The sequence below is a fragment of the Tachysurus vachellii genome, chromosome 23, assembly GCF_030014155.1.
Source record: "Tachysurus vachellii isolate PV-2020 chromosome 23, HZAU_Pvac_v1, whole genome shotgun sequence".
Lineage (NCBI taxonomy): Eukaryota > Metazoa > Chordata > Actinopteri > Siluriformes > Bagridae > Tachysurus > Tachysurus vachellii.
Window position 1 is genome coordinate 12499408 of NC_083482.1, and position 22856 is coordinate 12522263.

Below are 22856 nucleotides of genomic sequence, written 5' to 3' on the forward strand. Positions count from 1 at the left end.
GAGAGAGAGAGAGATTGAGTGTGTGTGTGTGTGTGTGTGAGAGAGACTGAGAGAGAGAGAGACTGAGAGTGAGTGAGTGAGTGAGTGTGAGAGAGAGAGAGAGAGAGAGAGAGAGAGAGAGAGAGAGAGAGAGAAAGGTGGGAACGTTTCCTGATTAAATCCCAATTATCACCCATGTTTAACAGATAGTGCACTAGATAGTGAGCAGTGAGTCAATAAATCACACAAACGTATCTCAGTGACAGCGTGACTATAAAAGCGTTAGGACTCGGACAGTATAAAGGTGAGCTGACACCGGAAAGGGCTTCTTATCTGCGACCACTTCCTCTGTTCATAACAGACCAATCATATTGGGTTACATAAGGTGTTATGCCTTTTGGCTCCTCCCTCACCTTTCACAAGCAGCCAATCGCTGATCTCTCCTGGGAGAGTGACTCTGAGTTAGGAGGCAGAGCCAAAGGCAGGTAACTAAAAAAAACAGGTATAGTGAGAAAAGGCTGGAGGGCTTGTTATGGGCTTAGCGTGAGAGAAACTAAACATTTATCCACCCTTCTTTACCAGTCAAACCAGTAACTCTGGATAGAGCACACTCGAGCAGGTAGAGACCTTCTCTTAAAATTAGTCTTAACCTTCTTTCCCCACTTCGTCTGTGCCATTATTGAATTTCCAGCTCTTTTGTTTGCTTCTCTTTATCACTAGGTGAACTCTCGTGTTACTTTTTGTTTGTTTTTATTTGATCTTTGCTCTTAATTGTAGTTTTTACCCTTGTGGTCCCTGATGGCTTCGCACAGTGATACTCTGGTGGTGTTCTTTGGGGCAACAGCTGGTGCAAATGGGGGTAAACTGGGGTCGGATGAGAGGGAAATAATTCTGTTGGTGTGGCAAATTGTGGATCTACATGAGAAAAAGGTAGGGAGCTGTAAGTCTCTTTCCCTAACCCTGTACATGCTGACTGTTTTAGTTTAAAGCCTTTCTACCTTGACAGCTGACATGTCAACAAGGTACGCTTTCTACATGTATATACTATATTAACACGTGCACATAGAAATATGGTCCTTATCATAAAACATAGGCCTTATAATAAAACATAGGCCTTTATAATAACATTTAGAACGCGTGCCTTTTGTGGTCGCATGTCAGCGCCATGAGGTCAATCACCTTGCGGCTTTCAGCTCTTCTATACACACTTTTACACGTTTTATGGTAACATTAATGCTGTGTGAAGTAGGATATCTTACTGAGCTCAACTTTTTATAATGTAAACATGCTGTGAAAAAAAAAAGCTGCTTTTTTGTCTCGAACAGGTGGGAAAACCTCAACAGCACCTGATTAAACCAGACACTTTGGAATTAACAGACGAGTGTAAAGAGGAGACAGGATTGAGTGTGGACATACTTTGTAAAGCAGAGCCTCTGGACACGGTTCTTCAACAGGTGAACTGCATTTCTATCTAATTGATTAGCTGTTGTTTTTTTGCGCATGCGCTGTTCAGATCATTTTGAGTTCAGGAATTAATCTCCCTCACTCACCTTAATACGCGACTAGTCGTTTTTCCAAAGTTCAATTCTGGGCCTGATCCCAGATAATGGGCTTTCTATGAGAATTTAAAAGGCAGACATACGAAACAAATCTGGTGTTCTGATCCATGTGTTCCCAAGAGTTTAGATCAGTGAATGTGTGCGCATGCGCACTTCCCTTCAGCATGCCAATAAATCCAAGTCTCTCCATATACTTTCATCCTGGAGGCAAGTTTCTTCCAAGATAATTTACTATATCCGACCTGTGTTTTTATTTATTTGTTTATTTATTTTATTTATTTGTTTGAAGCATTTTCTCCTATGGTCAAAAATAAATAAATAAATAAATAAAATAGACAAACCAGCACATTGATTTACAGAAACCTATAAAAAGTCTAAGATGCTTTGATAAACTTCCGAGCAGCGGCTTCTTGACCAGGCCAAACTGTTTGCCGTATTCCGGGAAGGGGATTTCGGATGACATTTTAAGAGGTACATTTGAGAAACGAATCTGAGGCTTTAAAATGGCAAGACACTGAAACACTGTTGATTACAAACTTCTAAGAGAAGTTTGTGCTGTGTGAAATTTAGGATTTGTCCTCTGCATTGTGGATGTGTAATGACTAAACTAAAATACTCTTATTTGGGTCTGCTCTTGTTAAAGACAGCCTGAACTCCAGCCAGAACGTACTAGAACATTAACTTTTATTTAATGTCTGTCTGTTGATTGTTATTATGATATTGCTTCTGCAACACGGTCGCAATATTTAAATGATCCATTTCTAATTAAATTTGGTCATGAAGGCCCATATATACATACTGTATATGCATTGTCAATTTAGTTGTTCATTGTGTTACACAATTCTTGTTTTTCTTAATATGCAAGGATTTGCCTGGCTCTAAACTTGTTATGGATGTATATCCTAACCACTGGTGACATTTTTACACACTCCAATCAAATTCTGCTGGTTAACCCAAGTACGTCCTATTTCATCTGGAAATATATTATTTAAGAAAAACGTATTCGAATTACATCGTGTTTCGTGTTGTAATTGAACTGCTGATATTTTGTAGGTGAAAATCTTGCCACCAGTTTGACTATTTGGTTTGGTTGTTTTAGATTAGAACAGATTATCGTGTCATGCAAACACAGTTTTAGTGAGTCATAACAGTGAAACGATGTGTACACAAACGATTTACCTGTTTTGTGTTCTGTAGGTGATGCTTTCACATAGTCTACAGTTTTAGTTGAACTGTATGTATGTGGGTAAACTTTGGGAGCTGGGCAGGGAGGATCTTGGCTGCAGTGGAAAGCTGCAGGCCTGGTCATGTTTTATCCCAATGAGCTCCGCTGACACCTGTAAGACGGAATGTTTACTCGGGAACGCTCCTCCCTGGCTGCTGTAAATGTCACTGGCTTGGGGGAGATTGGGGGATGTTCAGGGCTTGAGTGGAGCGATGCATTAACAGGTCAGAAAGTCAGAGGTGTCAAGTTATTGTCTTCAGCTACGTGTAGGTCATATTTGTTTTATAAACCAGGATATGTACAGTTTCTAGTGTGTTGTGGTGTGAATGGGAATGTTTTGACAAAAGCCACATGTTGCCAAACGTGTTTCTCAACCTACCAAGAAGAATTTGTTTGCAGTCAGTTGATCTGTCTCCGCCACCTCCTATTTCATAACTGAAACCAGTCATTACTAGTCCAGCAAAAAGAGATGTAGCGCTATCTGGACTGGATTATAGGTGGTGATCTAAACTTAGGTGTAAGACCTTTTGGTATTAAATTCACTGATTGAAATAAATGGAACATTTAAGAGCTCCCTTGTTTCTTCTTAGTTTTATTAAGAAACTGTTTGAGTTGTGTGTGTGTGTAACTGTTTGAGCCTCTTTAACACATTTGTTGCATGCGTAGCTTTTTTTTTTTTTTAAATATATAAACAGAAATGCACTTGTTGCTTGCTTTGTTATGCTGTTTAATTTTCAGCTGTTGATTTTCTTAGGTAACTGGTGTAGCTTCAGGAATATAAATAGGTTTTATGTATAGACAGGTTTGTTTGTGTGTGTCTTGTTCATATGTGAGAAACACTGCTGCTGCTTCTCTCACACTCTCTCTCTCACACACACACACACACACACACACACACACACACACACACACACACACGGACCATGTTTATATGCAGGCTTAGAATAGTTTTTTTTTTTTTTTTTTTTTTAAATCCACTTTTCACTTTTTGTCACAGTTTTTGTTCAGGCAGTCTTTTAATATCTGACTTCAAATGCAGTTTTGTCATCCGAAGGCCCTGTAAAGATTAACCAGTAAAATCAATTTCTCCTTGCATACCTCACTGAAGGGAAATACTTTGTCGTACTAATGCACTGCTAGTTATGTCTCTCCAAACAGACTACTTGTCCTGTCCCATGATTTAAAAACAACCTTTGGCTGAGATTCCTCAGGATTTAGGCTGTACCTTTTGGTGAACTATTGATCTGAGAGCTTTTTGGTAACCGTTTACTACTCCACTTTACACACGTCATTGGTATAGGACCTTTATTTCGGGGTGAGCGACTTCTGAGTGCAATCATCTATTAAGAATGTTACAAAAACAAACAACAACAACAACAACAAAAAAAACACCCATTGTTTTTTCCTGAACAATTTCTTACCTAAATTCTAAAACTATAATTTTTCCACAAATACAGAGGGTAATGTGAGTTACAACAACGTAAATACATATGTGTTAAATTATTTAGCGACCGTAGCAACACTACGATGACAGACACTAAGATAATGATGGTGATTATTCCAACGTGTTTAAAAGACATGGTTGATAGTCAGCTGTCTTTTCAATTAAAGCAGCTTAAACATTTCCACGAAGTTTTAATAACCAAACGTTATAGCCACAGCCTGTTGTATGTCCTTCAACTTTACAAACATTTTAAATGCTCAGGTGTACATTAGTAACCTGCTGCTGTAGGTCAGACTTGTTGCTTTTTTTTCTTCTTTGTATGCTGGTCTTATTCAGCTCCAGGTTTGGATTCAGTACAGAGATGGTGAGTGTTCTGCCCGGGGGCGCTTTTGTACTCTACTAGCTCTGCACCTGCCTTTTGACACTGAGCTGATGCTGTGTGTGTGTGTGCACGTGTTGGTGCAAGTGCAAAAAAAAAAAAAAGACAGGTTTTTCAGGGTGAGAGGAGAACATAGCAGCAGAGGAAGAGGTGCGCTGTTGGGCTTGGGTCTAGGCTGGTACCAGCATGTCTGCTCCTGTAACAGGGAAGGGCATCACTCCCAGGCAGTAGAACAGCCTCATTAGTGCCATCCTTAATTTATTAGCATGTCTCTTGGATTTAGCGGATAAATCCAGTTAATTTAGACTGTGCAATTATATCATCTTACGTTGTGTTAGAAAAGCAGACTTTTCTAAAGGGAAAGGTGGAGCCACCGATAATCAAACATGTAAATAGTGTGAAGGTTAAATAGGCTTTAATGTATTTGATGAAATAGAATTGAATATAGCAATATGGTAGGTGTTTGTATAGGTTAGTGTTTATAGGAAGCTTCATCTCAATTTGACTCTCCCATTGCTTTATCTCCCTTTCCTGAGCAACATGTATGCACACATCAAATGTTAAACAAGGCCTCAGGGGAAGAGCTAAAGATCAATTCAAGTTCCTTAGTCTCACTGATGGCATGGCTGCTACAGATATTGTGAAAGCATCATCTTATCCATTCCAAAACGTTTAGTTGCACAGGTTCTTTTCACCGCCCAAAAGAATGGGACAAAAGGCCGTCCTGTGAGAAACAAGTGCTGTACTTTGATGTGCGTAGAGTAGGACTGAACAGATATTGTGTGTTTTATTGAGGAGTCATGTGATGGTTAAACATCACTGATTTTGGCCCTCTGTTGCTCAGAGTTAGCTGTGTTTTTGTCTGTCTCTGGCTTGTTTTGGCTCTGAGGTAAGACCAGGGTGTGGCACTTGTTTCTGTCAAACCTTTTTGCTGGGCAGGAGTTAATCTCCTAGTGATTTATGCAAGGTGGGGCCTAATGGCTGCGACCGTGGCTGTAAGCAAACACGCAGACACGGCGTCGGCTGGAGCTGCTTTTTTTTTTGTCATTATGATGGAAGCTCTTTCCTGGAAGACCTTTACTTAAAGGCTCTTTGACATCCGAGTAGTCTCTTATTGTTGTGCTGTCAGTCATCCGGGCAGAATAGTTTTAAGTGGATGGATATGCTCTGTAGCTGTGGTTAAACAAACCTTTTTGTTTTTTGATAATTGTCTAAGATTCATTCAAGTCTAAGATCGGATTCAATAACTTTAGGAACGTTACTCTGAAACCAGATGTCAGTTTTGGATGATGTTAATTCGTTGTGTAAACCGAACCAGCTTATACAGTATCTTGTCTGAACTTGTTGACAAGTCAATCATGCTTTTAAAAATCGTAGCAATCAGATTTGACTCTTTCAGCCTGCTGCTTAAGCACACCCTTAGGCATAGACATGTTACGAAATGCCGCTGTTTGTCAGATTAGCACTCCACCCCTGAAGGAACTCGCCATCTTGTCTACGTCGTCATATATTGAAGCTCTGACGCTCCATACAACCTGTAAAATGTTGGTTACTTGGAGCAGGAACAGCACAAGCAAGCTCCAAACTGACGAGTCAGCGCTTAAATGCTTATGGTCCATCACACTTTATTACTCATCATGGTGTTTTTTAACAGATGATAGAGCTGTACATGAGTCACACTCTCTGTCATCTCAGCACTCCATACTGTCTCTTCAGAACAGGCTGATTTAAAGGTTCAGGTCAGGTGTTTGGTAAATGTTATTAAATAGGATATTGGCTGTAAGTATATTTGGCTGTAAGTATGTCCATCTCTCAGGGTAAGAGGTAAGTATACCTCAAGACTCTTCTGTTCTTTCACCAAGGTGGTGGCATGAACTTAGCTCTCCGGACCCCCAGGGGAAGTCACTGGCTATGTTCAAACGACTGTCGAAGACCAACTTCATGAAATACTTGAACTAGCACTTTCTCCCCTGTTTGTATGTGTGTATAAACAAAAAAAAAACCCAAAACAACATTGAACAGTGTTCTAGGCTCATGGTATCTTAAGTCTGTAACCTAGTGAACCACAGTTAATATTCAGTGATGGAGAATTAAAAGCAATTTGTACGTCGCTCTGGATAAGAGAGCCTGCCAAATGCTGTAAATGTATATAAAGCAGAAATCCAGTAACGCTTCATAGCTCCATTGGGCGGATCATGCCTCAAACATGTTGCTTGTTATTGGGGAGGAACTCCTGTGCACAGCTCGTATAGCAGGGAACTATTCCACAAAACCACTGTTGCTAACAGATCATTATGGAGTGGCAAAAAAAAGTCATGACCTTTGTGTTATAAAGTTCTGTCTGGACAAAAAGATATGATGCAAACATGCATTTTGACATTCTACCTCGAAAAAAGCCATGTCTGCAAACTGCATTTCCAGCTCAACACTGCCTATGCTTTAAGGTTGCTTAACATTAAATGATCGTCACTGATGTATTTTTGATGACTAGTCAAATACTGACTGTTTTTATGCTGTAACATCAAATTCGGTTTGATTTTAAGTGACTATATCTGCATGCTAATAAAAGACTGACCTATTTTGAGCCAGATAGAACAATGTTATAATCAAATATGCTATTCATTAAGGTGTGACCTGTTCTAAAATGCACTGAGTTTTACTGTCTGAAACCGTAACGATTCTCTTCAGTCTTTCATTATTCATGCAAATATTAAAATACATGAGAACCTACAATACCTGAATCTGTATTTAACAAAAAAAAAATCTTAGTCAGTTAAGTCCGCTGACCTTCAGTCCTTCAGGTTTTAAAAAAATCTTACATGTGACTAGAAAACATCAGTAATATTTAACGTGAACATGATCAGATCACCATAATAGCTTCCAATAGACTTGCTGATGTTCTAGTATAAAAATGTGTACATGTTTCCTACCCAAACCAGATGCAGAACATTTTACACCTAAAAGTTACTCTTTCCTCCAGCATACTGAGTCGTCTGGTTTGTCGTTTTCAGTCAGTGTGTCCATAGATTGTAGATATTGATTAGCCAGTGCTGTCTATGTTGTGATTTATCCTGCGCATATCCTGGATAACGATTGGCTGGCAATTATAGCCTTATAAAACGGTGTTCTGTCAGAGTTTGGGCAAAAATACTACAGAATTACAGAAAAAGAAAAGAGAAACAAACGATATAATAACACTACAGAAAGCTGTACAAAGTGTATGCAGCTTCATTTTAATCAAAGACCAGAAGAACTGAATTGGCTAGATGTTCACTCTGTTATTTTTTGCTCTTCGTTTTATATTAGGGTTTGCTTTTTAACATTGTCTTGTTTGAACAGATTATGAAAAATGGATATTTTCCCTGCCTGCTGCAAAGCTGGTTTAATCTCATTTGTTTTGGCTTTCTATCAAACGTACACACGGTTTACTAAAAGTCATAAAGGCAGCTGGTTTTTGCATGTGGTCATGTGTAGCTTGAAGCTGTTAACATTTTTGGTATCATATTAATGCTTACTGAAAACACATGAACCTTTTCTTGCGGGTGCAAGGACTTAGCAGACGTAGCAACTTGTTTTGCTTTTCAACCCATAGTGTCAAACGGTAAAAGGTTAAAAATGGAAAAGTATTGACATCCTTTTGTGGTGCGATCGTTATTACAGGTGTGTACACGATCAAATCTATTACTCACTCTTCAAATTAGTGTGAATTTCACTTAACTGCACTTTAATTATGCTGTTTTTTGTTTTTGTTTTTTTTTGTTGTTTTTTGTGCTCATTGTTTTGGTTTCACACGATCCACAAATAAAATGTGGCCTCTCGCACATGGCAGGAAACGTACAGAAAGCTAAAAACCGATCATGAAGCAGGATGTTTATAATTTATATCACGTTTCTTGTTAATTTAAACAATGCTAAAGTGGTCAGTTTTAGGTTGCATCCCCAAAATAATATATACTATAATAATATATACCAAAATACTATTATAATACTATAATACTTCACATGGAGTTGGACACTCACACATGGACAATGCAGTGTGAGAGTGAGAGTGAGTGCTGCCTAAACAAACCACGCTAAGGGTGGAAACAAATTCAACTCAAATAGAACTCTGCTTCTGTGAAAACACTCCTGAAGAGTTGGACCTTTCTTCAGAGGCGACTACTTGACATTTATTCTGTGAAGTGTCCATTAAACATAGTAGTGTTTCTGACGAGGAAAAACAACTAAACCACCACTTCAGCCTTTTTTTTTTACGGAAATTAGGGCATTTAACTGGATGGGGAAAAAAAACTTGGGTAGCTTGATAATTTAGCTAAACCTTCCCTGTTAATAGGTGGGTTTGACCCTGTCCTCTTTCCTTCCTCTTCCTTAGTCCTTCTCCACCATTTCCTCCTTCTTCTTTTCCTCCTCCTCTTTCTTCTTCTCCGAGTGACAGGAGGACCATCTAAACACTAACAAGTCAGCATTCCGAACAGATTTTCTCAGCTACTTTATAAACTTGTGCAGCACAAGTGTATTTTTCCAAATGTTAAAAATTTCCAGGTTATTTGGACAAATGGGTTTAATAAAATTGCTTAAAAAATAATTATTTAAAGATGCAATAAAGAATTAGTATTTTTTTTTTTTTACAGCTGTGAACATAAACACTGGTACTGGTAATGCATTACATGATCTATTTTTGTGTTTATATGGTGAGGCAAGGCGTTATATTATTGACGAGGCTCGATCACTCATAACTTGCAATGGAAAAGTGGAAGGTTTTAATGTTCCCATAATGATTCCTCCTCACTTCCTCCTGTAGCAGGATGTTTTTGATAATTCTCCAACTTAACTGGGTTTATAGTATCTGATATCATAAACATAACCAGGCCTCATAATGGTGCTCTTAAATTTACATAACGCAGTATTTAGGACTTGGCTACAGAAAGCCAAAAATAGTAGGAAGTATTGTAACGATGTACATTTGTTTTAGCATTTGACAAAACACAGTTGCATTAAACTTAGGAAAACCGATTACATATTGTTTTTTTTTTTAAATTCAGTTTATCAGAAAAAAACTCCAGATATACATTTTATTTAATTCATGAAATCTCCTCTTATTCATTATGAGCAACTATTTTTAATAGCCAAATTGCATGTCTAGGGATGTGTCCTTAATAACCAAAGCAGTAATCATTAAGTTTTATTTAAGCGAATATTTCTACCGTACGTTTCAGTAGGCATCACATAACCACTCCTGACTAGACTCTGCAGTCTGCCTTCATGTGGTCACGTCTGTTTGGCGGTGGAAACGTTCAGCTGTTGCGTAAAAGAATCGGCACCCTGACTTTTGTGTGTATGATTAAGATAGATGGTCACATGACCAGGACGCAGCTGGGTGTTTAGTGGCTATGGTGGTGTTTATGTTCATTTCATTTTTTTTTTTCACCCTCTGCCAATTAGGAAGTGCTGCAAGTCCCAATTACTGTATGTGCATGTGTACGTGTGCACCTTTTAACTGGAATAACAAGTTAATAAACATTTTCTTTCCTGTCTGCTGCTGTTTTTCTTTACTGGTGTACAGTTCCAGCAGGCCGTATCAGCAGAACTTAAAGCTCTGGGCCGAAGCTCCTACACGCTGTGTGTGGACGGACCCCTCCTCATCCGGCAGGCCCTTCACCCTGAGGCGTCCAAAAAGGTGAGCAAGATTCAGGACAATCGTTTATAACGTGTGATTGGAAACTAGGAGAATAATCACTCCCATATACTTTTTTTACAGTTGATCTACAAGTAGATAGGACAACACAGTACATGAGAAATACATAACGATAGTTTAATAATAATAATATATTTTAAATGACACCGACCCCCAGACAACAAAGGCAGTATGTGACGTTATCTTAATTTTGTCCTCAGGGTATGTAAAAGTTTTGCGCTTGGGTGTATAGATGGAAATTTGTAGCACGGTGTGTGTTTGCTTACTATCATTTCCTCGCCGTCTCAACAGCAGCTTGACGTTGAAAACATTTCCGTGCAGTTTTATTGTTACTTGATACTGTCCTGTCACAGAGAGACTGATGGGTATTTATTTCTTTTCCCCTATTAGAATTTGGTCCTGCCCGAGTGTTTTTACTCATTTGTGGATTTAAAAAGAGAGTTTCACAAATGCTGTCCCAACGCCGGTCCAGTGAAAGACCTCACCCTCCCATCTATGCTCGAATGTATCCTTAATGGAAGTTTGCTTATTCTTCCTTATTGTTCTCTAAAGATCTGATTCCTGACCTCCAAGCTGTTTGTCCCTTAACCCGTTCCCTCAGATTTGTGTCTCCCAGCAGAAAGCGAGCAGACGGCTGGAGTCAGGGAGCTGAAGAGCATGGTGATGATCATCCAGCACATCCTGGCTGAGCCATACAGTCAGTCCACTTTTCCTCTTGTTCCTCTGCTGTTGTCATTTCAGTCTCAGTGCAGCGAACTGATACAGGAACATCCACAGTGTTAAAAAGTAGCACAACAAGATGTTGCCATGACTGGTGTCAACGTTTGTGTCCGTATTCAGTTTCAGATCATATTTCTTTTTAAGGAGGTCTGTTCTAATAGTAGGACTCCACGTAGACGAGATAATTATATCTATGCCAGTACACCAATGATGTTATTAATACACTTTTGTTGAACATCTGCGCTCAGCCAAAATGTGCGGTTTAAGAAGAGGATGTACGGTAAAGCCAGTTTTGCATTTTTAAACGTTGCTATAGCAACAAGTTCATTGTAGGTCAAGTGATTGCACACTGTTGAACTAGCTAACGCAATAGCAGATCGTATAGGGTCTAATTTCAGCTGCATATATGGAGAGAAGCTTCTACAAAATTTTTCTGGCTTGAAACAAATTGGAGCCTGAATGTATCCTAGGACAAAGAGCATCAAGTGCAGCCAAACCACGTCAACAGCTTAAACCACACTGAGCTCTGTTTAAGTCTGTTTTTTTTTCTTCTTTTTTTGCTACTGATGCTAGCAGTAATCTAGCCTATGCTTATCCTTTTTATGCATACACGGCTGAATAAATGCACATTACAAATAAAAAGTGATGCCTATTGCATTATTATATTTTCCATAACCTTTAATGGGGTCATTGTTCTTTATGCTCCTTTTGTTTCTTTTGTAAAAGGATATCATCATCTTTTAGTTGGATCTCTCGCTCTCTCTCTTTCTCTCTCTTGCTCTCTCTCTTGCTCTCTCTCTTGCTCTCTCTCTTGCTCTCTTTCTTTCTTGCTCTCTTTCTTTCTTGCTCTTTCTTTCTTTCACCGTTACATACTGTAGTGTTTTGATTGAGCATATTAATCACTTAAACTTGTATTGAGCTCGCTTGTGACCTCTCTTAATTTCTTAAACAGTTGTTTTTATATTATCCAGGTCACAAATTTTCCTCGTTTGAGACGGTGAAGTACAAGTTTGAATCTGGAGCTTGGTGAGTATATTGTTCAAGTACCATTTCCTCATCCTGGCCCTGGAGGATTAAATCACTCTGGGCTTGTTTATGAGCTGCTGAGTGGAGTTCGATGTGTTAAGAGTAATGAGAACACTCTAGTGTTCACTCAGGATCGATCTGAAGCTGGATAGAAAACGGTCTTCTCTTTGTACGTCCTGCAGTAGTAAGACAGAAGCTGTGGACAGTGAGACTGTGATCAGAGCCCGGGGGTTGCCATGGCAATCTTCAGACCAGGACATCGCTCGCTTCTTCAAGGGCCTCAACATTGCCAAGTAAAAGCATGATTTTAAAGTAAAGGTTTTATCCCTAATTTTAGATTCAGAGAGCCCTTGTGAATTGTATGTGTGTGTTTGTGTTTGCGTGTGTGTCAGAGGTGGTGTGGCACTGTGTTTAAATGCTCAGGGTCGCAGGAATGGAGAGGCCCTCGTGCGCTTTGTAAACTCCGAGCATCGGGACATGGCACTGGAGCGACACAAACACCACATGGGCAGCAGATACATTGAGGTGAGCTGCTTCACCCTCCAGTCTCGCACTTCGTCAGATCTGCTTCAACAAGATTTATCACATCTGTGCTAAAATATTGCAGATTTAAGCACTTATGTACGTCGCTCTGGATAAGGGCGTCTGCCAAATGCTGTAAATGTAAATGTATTGGCTGCATGATGATGTTTACATTACTGACTGCTACTAAAAATAAATTTCACTATACTGTTTAGTCATGAGGTCATGAATATAAGAGTTATTATAGGTCATGTTAGAAGCTGTGTATTTTACTCCTAAATGCTGTCACTGTGGAATCTGGAGATTTTTGGTGCTGTTTGTTTACTTACTTAATTGATCTGAATCATATGTATGATATAACCATTTTGAGTTGGAACTCACTGTGAGGATGTTCACATTATCCCATAATGACAGTCATCAGGGCTTAAGTCTTTAGGCAGTAGTATTTAATTATGGTGAGATGGGATTAGTTTCACGTTTGCAGAAGATTTCTTTTTCATTATTGAGAAGGTTGTTATTTTAACACTTCATTGCGTATTCTGAGGTTAAAGGCTTTTACAATTACTCTAGTCACTTGAACTTACTTTACTCGTAAATATTTATATGGTCATTTTTCTGGTTGCAAAAGTGCATGTAATGTAATAATAATCCTTCAAGATCCTTTCTCTCTGAAGACTCATCTTAACGTGTGTTTCACACCCTCACCCAGCTCTGTGCTCACTCTTGCCCACCTTTTCTGTTTCAGGTGTATAAAGCAACTGGAGAGGAGTTTCTAAAGATTGCTGGAGGTTAGTTGCTTTTATCGAGTGGCTGGTAATGCGTTTTGGATGTCTTCAGTTACAGATGAGACTCGCACACACCAAATGGCCAAACACATTCGCGTTTGTAGTGTGCACTTCCCTCTGATGCAGTCTCTCTTTCCTGTTTGGGTTGAATGAAAGGCTCTTTTGTGAGCCGTGTGCCCGTGCTGACTCACGTCCTGCAGTTTCAGGAGGAAACTCTACTCTCGTGTCCCAGCCGCCCCCACCTATGCCTTAGAGAGTGCGGCTTCCCCTGAGACGGAGCACGAGCAGCGGCCACTGAAAAGACCGACTCTGCCCTCTCACACGCAGGGTGTAAAAGAGCCAGCAGCAGGCCAAGATATTTGTGTGTGTGTGAGACGAGGAGAGAGAAAGTAGATCCCTAGCACATGCATACTTAGATGTAGAGTTCAATGCAAATATTTGCAGGCCCTCGGGACAAAAGACGGCTGATACCAAATAGGCATTTTTTTTAGCCTTTATATACCTTAATATAACAAGAATCAAATAGGTAATGTTTAACTTTTGATAAAAGTGCACTCCTTCTCTTTTCTGGCAGTGATTATTGAAATATTACACAATTCCTTTGCCTTTTGTTTTCTTGCCGGCTTTTGAATTCTCAAAGTAATGTGATTTGTAATATTCAGTTTGTTTGGTCAGTTGTTGCCTGGAAACCAAGAGGCACTGCCTTGTTTTTTAAACTATTATCCTCTTATAGAAATGAATGAATTAATAATTGGATTAATAACGATGATCATTTTCTTGCTCAGGCACATCTAACGAGGTGGCACAGTTCCTGTCTAAGGAGAATCAGGTGATCATCCGAATGCGGGGCCTGCCGTTCACTGCCACACACCAGGATGTGCTGGGCTTCCTGGGCCCCGAGAGCCCTGTGACGGATGGCACCGAGGGGCTGCTCTTCGTGAAGTATCCTGACGGAAGGCCCACGGGTGATGCCTTTGTGCTGTTTGCCTGTGAGGAATACGCCCAGAACGCTCTGAAAAAGCACAAACAGATTCTAGGGAAGCGGTACATCGAGCTGTTCCGCAGTACAGCAGCCGAGGTCCAGCAGGTCAGCGCAGCAAATATCCAAATAAAGCTGTTTGGGGTTTTATTTATTTATTTATGTTTAAAGTTTATTGATCCGCAAGACTGTTTGTGTCTCAGGTGCTGAACCGTTATATGTCCACTCCACTGATATCTACGCTTCCTCCTCCTCCTTCAATGGTACCTGTTCCTGTGCTCGCTGCTCCTCCCTTCATCACCACAGGCAGCACCAGGGACTGCGTGCGGCTGCGTGGTTTGCCGTACACCGCCACCATCGAGGACATCCTGGAGTTTATGGGAGAGCACACAATTGATATCAAACCCCACGGTGTTCATATGGTGCTCAATCAGCAGGTGAGAGGAAAATGTTATTGCTTTAATGATTCATCAAATCTAGCATAAAAACACTGGATTATGATACTAATGAATTTTCTTGATCTAGATATAACTGATGCTTTTTACAGAAAATGTATAAAAATAGTTTTTTTTTAATCAACTTTAAAAATATTCAGAAACACATTTTTTTGGCTGTGACCTTTTTATTTCTTGGAATTTTACTGTTTAGCACATGTTCACTGCTTTTTTGTTAATTTTACTGTTAATTGTTAATTAATTATTCCTCTACCCTTTTTTAAATAAAGAAAATGCTCCTTTTAAGATTTGGTACCTAGACTTTATATTAAATGGGTTTAAAGCTCATTTGAGATTTGGTGGATTTATTTGTTACTTCTAAGTCCTGAGAGTGAAGGAAATTTAATTACTTTTTTTCTTCTTCGTGTGACCTTCAGGGTTAAACTACAGCCAGGAGCTTCTTTATAGCTTCTGTATTTTACAGCTAAGAGCTTCTAACCCGTCACCTTCCTGTTTATTTCAAAGGGCCGTCCATCCGGTGATGCGTTCATTCAGATGAAAGCATCAGATCGTGCCTTTATGGTGGCACAGAAGTGCCACAAGAAGATGATGAAGGATCGTTATGTGGAGGTGTTCCAGTGCTCCACTGAAGAGATGAGCTTTGTGCTGATGGGAGGGACTCTGAACCGTAGCGGCTTGTCACCTCCGCCATGCAAACTGCCCTGTAAGTACTTTCCTTACACTTCTCATTAACTAAATCAATTACATTTTTTTTTTAACAACACAAATGCAGGCAGATTTGTTTGGGTCTTGGAATGATTAACACACATTAATGGAGCTGTTTAGGAAGTATCATATTGTTCAGTGTCAGATTTTATGTTTAGCTGCATTCTGTGCTGTAGCAAATGAATCTGTAATAGTTTGATTAATAGAATAGAATAGAATATAGAACGGGGCATAGAAGACTTTATTATCGGCACATGCAAAGCAAAGTGGTATTCCTTTTTCTTCACATACCCCAACTGAGGAGGTTTGGGTAGGCAGGGGCAGCCCTTGCTCAAGGGCCGAGCAGTGGCAGCTTGGCTGTGCTGGGCCTTGAACCCTGATCCTCCGATCAACAACCCAGAGCCTTAACCAGTTGTGCCACCACTGTGCCCCGCTGCCCACCCCATGTTGTAGAAATGTCATTTTAATGTTGTAATATTTGGTTTGTGTAAACATGGTCACAATCCCCTCTTCCCCAGATTGGGTTGGTAGTTAGAAAATAATAATAATAATAATCTGGTAAATTCCGATATTCCGATAATAATCATTCACATTAAAGGGGCATAGAATTTAATGCAAAAGCTGTTTCCAGATACCAGATTATCCCAACAGAATAACATCATCTAATAACAGATTAAAAGCATAATAATTCCAAAGTAATTCCTAGTTTTTTTTTCAAATCAGTTGTGCAAGAGCGTAACAGTACTTGTTTACTTAACACATTAAAAAAAACAACAACAACAAAGTATTGTATACAAACAATAAGTACATGACAAATCGCTCCTCCTTGGCCGGGTTGGCGTTGGGATTTTAAACAGATTTGTGCGTTCGCCATTGTTCTCTTCTTCAATTTGTCAGTTGGTTCTTGGTTATTGTCTTGTGTTGCAAAGCCTCAAAAGAAACCTGTGGTGTTTAAGAATGGGACGTCCTATACGACTTTTGGAGTAAGCCTTCGATTGCAGCACTCTGTCACGTTGGGAGCTTTGTCTGAACAATACACACAAGCCTGTACAGCAGGTCTCCTTGTGGATTGTCCTTAATTCCTATCAGCACAGACTTTAAAGATTAGATTTCAGTTTATCTTGTAGGTAGCAACGTGAGCACCTCTGGTCCTGCTGAAAGGTGCACGATTTATAAAGTCTTGGGTTTAAAGCAAGACTAAAAGCTCCCTGCTTTGCACAGAGACTTGATTCCCAACCAAGGTCAGGCAAACAGAATGAGCCTTTATGTGCGCATGCTGCATGACAGGAGGGACTGGTTGTGGTTTCTGGGTTTGAAAAGTGACGTGTGTCGTGTACGTGACCTTCACTTATTCTGTAAGTGTGTGTGCGTGTACACACCCAATTGGAGGTGAGCAGGCCCTTCCTGCATGCCACTGTTGGCTGTTTGCATATAAATATATGCGTGTTGAGGTATTTTTTTTGACCTACTGAAGGACACACTTTACTCTAAACTGAAGCGCAGGTGTCTCACTCACCAACCCGCTTTGTTTTTCCCCCTCATGTGTTGGGTTTTAGTGTCATGCTTCATTAACTTGTTACACTCTGCACTGCAGTAATGAGCTCTGCGATAGTTTTATCATCTTTCACAAAGGCTCTGTTTTCTTCCCCTGTCCCCTCAGGCCTCTCACCACCAACCTACGCCGCATTTCCAGGTCCAGCTGCTATGCTTTCCACCGAGGCAGCCCTGTATCAGCCCCCCCTGCTGGCCACTCCTAGAACTCCACAGCCACCCACACACAGCCCTGTTCCAACGCTTGCTTACTATTCCCCTCAGCCACAGCTGTACATGAACATGAACATGAACTACACTGCGTATTACCCCAGGTATCAGCTCGTCCTTCTGTTCCCGTGACACTGAAATATGGAAAATGCATAACAATTATTCAGCCTGTTTAGGGACAATTTTATTTATAAGCCTATATTCATATGTAAAGATCTTTCACTTCAATGATATTTCTGTGAAATCTGTTTTTGCCTCTATATCTGTTTTAATAAATAGATATTTACACTCTTGTGTTCTTTTACTCTCAGTCCTCCAGTGTCCCCGTCCACAGTGAGTTACTTTGCGGCTCCTCCGGGCTCCATAGCAGCTCAGCTTGCTCCTGCAACTTTACCTCAGCACGGTGCTCTGGTGCGCATGCAGGGACTGCCTTATAATGCTGGGGTTAAAGATATCCTCAGCTTCTTCCAGGGTTACCAGGTAAGAGGCTTTAACCTTGGCATGGAAAAAAAAAAAGGCAATTGCTGAAATTAAAGCTCAGGTAGCATATACATAGTCAAGCTGTGCAGCTTGTTTGTCCTCTGGGAATAATGACGAATTTCTTACACACACACGTGTGCATATATAAAAGACGCACAACACAAATATTGGACTTGTGGACTTGTATATACATATTTGAGTAGTTACTGAGAAATGCAGTAAAAAAGCAAAAGTGTTTCTTCTATTCCAGTTTATTATGTACACCTAACTGTAACGAGACACAGACGCACATTGTGAGTCTCAGAATGGACAGCGATAGACCTGTCTCCATGGACAAATGTCCCTCTGCTTCTGCGGGCGAGTGCCGGTCTCCCTCTGCCTCTGCGGGCGAGTGTATCCCTTTCCACTTAGTCTATTAGCCCCCCCTCTGTTCCATCTCTAAGTATAGCAGCACATGGGCTACATACAGTAATTTATTTACATACAAATGCCTCTTTTCCACCAAAAAGAACCGGGTGCTGGTTCAGAGCTAGCACTGGTGCTGGTTCAAAGTTGGTTCCACTGGCAAACCTCCTAAGAACCGGTTTGCCTTTCCACCGGGTAGAGCTCCGTCACAGAGCCGAGCCTGATGTCACTGTATACGTGTCGCGTGTCCCAGCAACTTTAGCGCAGCAGCGGCAAACACAAACACATCAACTTGGCGGATGTTGCTTTACTGTTAATGCTCATGGCTTTGTGAACCTACATTAACACCCAAACGTGGCGAATCCAACGTGTACGTGCAGCTCCATGTAATCTGTATAAACGGAGGTTGTAATCGAGAAAGTACATAACGTTATTTTATCATTAACACAGTAAAAAGTTAGCCTTAGCATGTAGCTGCTTACTATCATGTGTGCTGATAATGTATCATATTGCGGTAAAGTAAAAGTGTATTAAACATTAGTATACTTAAGGTACATTATCAAATGCCCTAACAGTAGCTCCCCCCACAAGCGGTTCTTAAGTCTAGACCAGCAAGGTTTTGGAGCTACTTAAGAACCACTTTTCCTGGTTCAGAGCCGGTGCTTTGGCTGTCGAAAAAAGAAAGAACTGGTTCTAAATTAGGCTCCGAACCAGCACTCAAACTGCCTCGGTGGAAAAGGGGCAAAAAGTGACCTACATGGTGCTGGTTAGCACCAGTGATTTTATAGCTACAAAGTAGGTGTATGTAGTAAACTGGAACGTCAGTGTGTAGGCAGTATATATGTTTCCCAATTAAGCTCATTGGACAAAAAAGTAGCCGCATGTGTCATTTCTGCTCTCATGCTTGATTTAATTTAAGTTTAATCCTTAGTAAGTCTTTTTGTTCATTTTAAGTTATTTGCAGTTTTTACAGTAGACATTGTCACTAGCAGCTTTTCTAAAAATCTACAAGTCCGAGGAAAGGGGAAAAAAATTTCTGAGACGAAATTAGGGAGAAAACTTGAGAGGAGCCGTTTTAAAAGGGAACCCATGTAATCTTTCTGCTTAGAGGTTGACTTTTGTGCTTCACGTCCAAGTCTGGCCAAGAACTGATAATCTGCTTTTCTGCAACTTTTATCCAGATGTTATAAGTATTTTTTTTGTCCAGTGAGCTGCTTTTTTTTTTTTTTTTTTTTTTTTTTTTCCTCACCATTGTGGCATGCATTAAGCTTTATTTGTAGCCAGATATCTGAAGTACAGAGCACGGTGAGCATTATTTTGTATGCATAAATCTCTTGTAAATATGGGTCGTATTAATAACACTCCCTTGCCGTGTCCATTTTTGCTTTTTTCCTTCTTCTTATTGGCTGACATCCAAGTAGGCGGAGTCTTCAACTGATGGTATGAACTTCAGCCGTAAGGAGCAGGGTGGACAGGGGGTTGGTTGAGGGGGGGAAATAACTGGTTGGTGCTTTTTATGTTGGGATTGTGGTGTTTGTGTGCTTTTTTTTCATCCTGGTAATGTACCCAGGTGAAAATAAATGGAACTGATGTACCACATTAGTTTCATTTCCAAGACCTAAGCTAAAAGGTGAGGGTGTGTTTACAGCTAGCGCACACTGTGGAGCAAACTGCTCTCTGCTCAGGTCTCAGCTATCCAAGAGCCAGAGATCACAACTGGGGGGAACAACTGAATACAGCTTTTGACACCTGGCTGAACCACTGTAATGAAATGCTGCCCACTCACCCTCCAAATATGTGCTTTTAGCTGCTCAGATGGAGCTCACGTGTGTGTGTGTGTGTGTGTGTCTTTGGGAAGAATGTTTCCTTCGGGTGGGATTTTTGTACTTTTTTTATATTTCTTTCCAAACGTGTGTGTGGTTCAGTTGGAAATGGAAAATGACTGTTGTGTGTTTGTGTGCATGTGTTTTTCTAGCTTTAGTTTAGTTTTGTTTTGCTGGGTTTCTGTGGAAGAGAATTGAATTTCAGGAATTGTGCCTTTTTTTTTGTCTTTTTTTTTTTTTTACTTTTCTCACAAGAGAATTGCAATGTGACACAACACAAAAAAAATAGGATATTTTAATAACTGGAACAGAGATTAAACTGATCTTACTATTTTTGTGTAGTTTTCTTTCAGTTACCTGATTCACTAGCATACTTGGTGAAAGAATGTGTCTTCATTATATTTTCTTTCTGAGAGGGAAATCTTTAACACTTTTCCTAATATGTTAAACAGATTTTAAGGATCAGAATCATCTGATTGACGTTCATCTATATGAATTTGGTGCAAAGAGGAATGATCCACAAGCAGACAACCAATTTATATTGGCTTTTTGTAAAGCAAAATTTGTCCAAGCTTGAAGCTTGTTCTAGACTAATTACCAGTTTAAATGCTGCTATTTATCTGTGTCTCTCTCTCTCTCTCTCTCTCTCTCATTCATACAATTTTATATTTTGGGGATTTGGACAAACTAAGTTCACTAGTAAGTGTCATAGGTGTATGCAGTGAGTGCAAGAATGGGCAGATTTAAGGATTAAAAATTCTGCACAATTGTATTGACTGATTTGGCCATGATATAGTGAGGTGTGTGTGTGTGTATGTGTGATGAGGCTGTGCCACTGACTGTGGGCTGTTGTGCTGTAGTACACTCCTGAGGATTACAGCAGTGTGATGGGAGTGAGCGATCAGGCCCGTGCTCTGGTCCAGCCCAAAGAGTGGCTCTGCCTGTAGGGGGCGCTCCTCCAGGTAAGGTCTCCCATAGCTCCTGATGTGCATGGACTAAACCAGGGCTTCTTAACTCCAGTCATCATGACCTCCAGCCCTGCACAGCTTGAGGCTTTTCCTCATCCCAACACACACGTTACAGGCTTAAACATTCACTGATCATTTCAGATGAGGTGTGTGAGCAGCGGAGAAAGCTTCAAGCTGTGCAGAGCTCCCAGTCACGACTGGAGTTCAGAAGCAATGGACTATCCTGATTTTACAGGTTTTCCAGCCGTCTTCGAACTTTTCTTTCTTGGCTTTCTCATGATGGCGCTTTCTAACCCTGAGTACAACTAATTCCTCTGTGCACTCTAGCATCTGATTGATAGCCCTGCTCTTGGATTTGGTTGCTTTTTAGAGGCAGTGACATCAGCCTTCTGTCACTGCAAAATTTCTTTCCTGTTCTGGGATTAACATCTTTGCAGTCCTCACTAACTCAAACTGCTTTTTCCTCTCCATAGGATAGAGCATACACCATGCAGCTTTGATTGAGAATGTTCTGACAGCAAATCTAACTTCCTGTGGGACGCTTTGTGCTCTTATTTTTCCTTCTTTCTATGACCAGGGTTGCTGTTTGTGAACAGAAATGAAGCTTTTGTGATTCAAATCTCAACCCTACACAATACAAGCCCAGTGTGAATTGAATACATTTGTGCGTTTATTTTTGTTCCTAGCTCCAGGCGGACTCCGTGCTCGTGTTGTATAACTTGAGTGGCCAGCGGAGCGGGGAGGCGCTCGTCACCTTCCCCAGCGAGGAGGCAGCGAGGCGTGCTGTGGCTGAGCGCTCCAACCTTCCCCTCTCTGGCCACCCTGTCCGCCTGATGTGCTGCGAATGAGGTCAACACTCACCCCTTGAAGCCGACTCCAGGAACGAGCGAGGTCTGCACTTCACCCTCTGTCTCCTCCCGACACTGGTCTTCCCCAGACGCACAGGAAGCTTTTCCTCAAGTTTCTAACATGCTACTGCTGGTGGAGGTGCTAGCATGGTGGAAATATGTGAACTCTATGTATATATGTATTTATACATCAAATACACCTATCGTTAAAATGCCAGTGTGGATATTGTGGAGAATTGATTATATATATATATATTCTTAGTTGTGTTCTTTATGCAGAAAAGCCTAAATAGCTCTTCCTGTGGGAGAAAAACCCCACAATGAGGATTCACTGTGTTTTTACTCAAAGGCAGTGCAATATACAAAGGCTAAGCCATACAGCCTGCATGTGTGCTACAAGAAAGGAATAAAAACTACTGACACTTGTTTAACTTCTAAGCTAAGCCTTAACTTAGTGACCGTGGACAACCTGCTGCATGAAAGATTATTTTGTCATTATAAATCATATTAATTATTGTGTAACAGACAAGAGCGCGTGTCCCTTCATCTGCTCGGACTTCTTAGTTTAATCGAAACCCAGAACAGAGCCATTTTTATTTAACGTGAGAAACAAGCCGTTGTGCTTTTGTCTGATCTGTGCGCTTTCTTTTTTGCAGCCTTTATTACTGAGAAATGATTTTTTTTCTTTCCTAATCTATCTGTGACTAGAGAGGCCTTCAGTCATCATAGTGCCTTTATACCTTGTTGTGCCATTACTACATGAGCCAGAGTTCAGTACCAGCTGTAACGCACTTTCCCTGGCACTCGGACATTTAGGATTTTTTTTTTTTTAAGTTTGAAACTGAAGACAATCTTTATGTAACAATTATATGTAAACAATAAAATATCATTCTAAAATGTCTCAGACCTGGTTACTTGTTATACCCCAAGTTCCATAAATATTGGCACCCTCAAGGAAAGGTATATGCGTTTTTTTTCCTTTTGGCAAAATTATTTAATTTGCATCATTTAATATCTGGTCAAATGTTGAACTGTAGTTCTTGATTTTTTTAATTATAGTTTGTTCAGTTTGTTTTCAGATGTTGAAATTGTTATGGAA

General features: G+C 40.3%; 1 protein-coding gene across 1 annotated transcript; it reads left to right on the forward strand.

The window, feature by feature from the left end:
* The first annotated feature begins 451 nt into the window (after window positions 1-451).
* Window positions 452-22654, forward strand: esrp2 (epithelial splicing regulatory protein 2). Its single transcript, XM_060858989.1, has 17 exons — window positions 452-598; window positions 757-909; window positions 1305-1433; window positions 10149-10262; window positions 10671-10785; window positions 10882-10977; window positions 11972-12026; window positions 12209-12319; window positions 12419-12551; window positions 13294-13336; window positions 14119-14420; window positions 14516-14749; window positions 15272-15470; window positions 17133-17337; window positions 17545-17713; window positions 20802-20903; window positions 21596-22654. The coding sequence occupies exons 2-16, from the start codon at window positions 778-780 to the stop codon at window positions 20886-20888; spliced, it is 2124 nt and encodes a 707-aa protein (XP_060714972.1). The 5' UTR covers window positions 452-598; window positions 757-777; the 3' UTR covers window positions 20889-20903; window positions 21596-22654.
* Window positions 22655-22856: the final 202 nt, after the last annotated feature.

Bases quoted from the DNA above. Each gene is read 5' to 3' on its own strand.
- esrp2 (XM_060858989.1), top strand. From the start codon at position 778: ATGGCTTCGCACAGTGATACTCTGGTGGTGTTCTTTGGGGCAACAGCT. The intron at 13,337-14,118 runs GTTAGTTGCTTT...TTTCTTGCTCAG, and splicing joins GTTTCTAAAGATTGCTGGAG to GCACATCTAACGAGGTGGCA. The intron at 14,421-14,515 runs GTCAGCGCAGCA...TTTGTGTCTCAG, and splicing joins CAGCAGCCGAGGTCCAGCAG to GTGCTGAACCGTTATATGTC.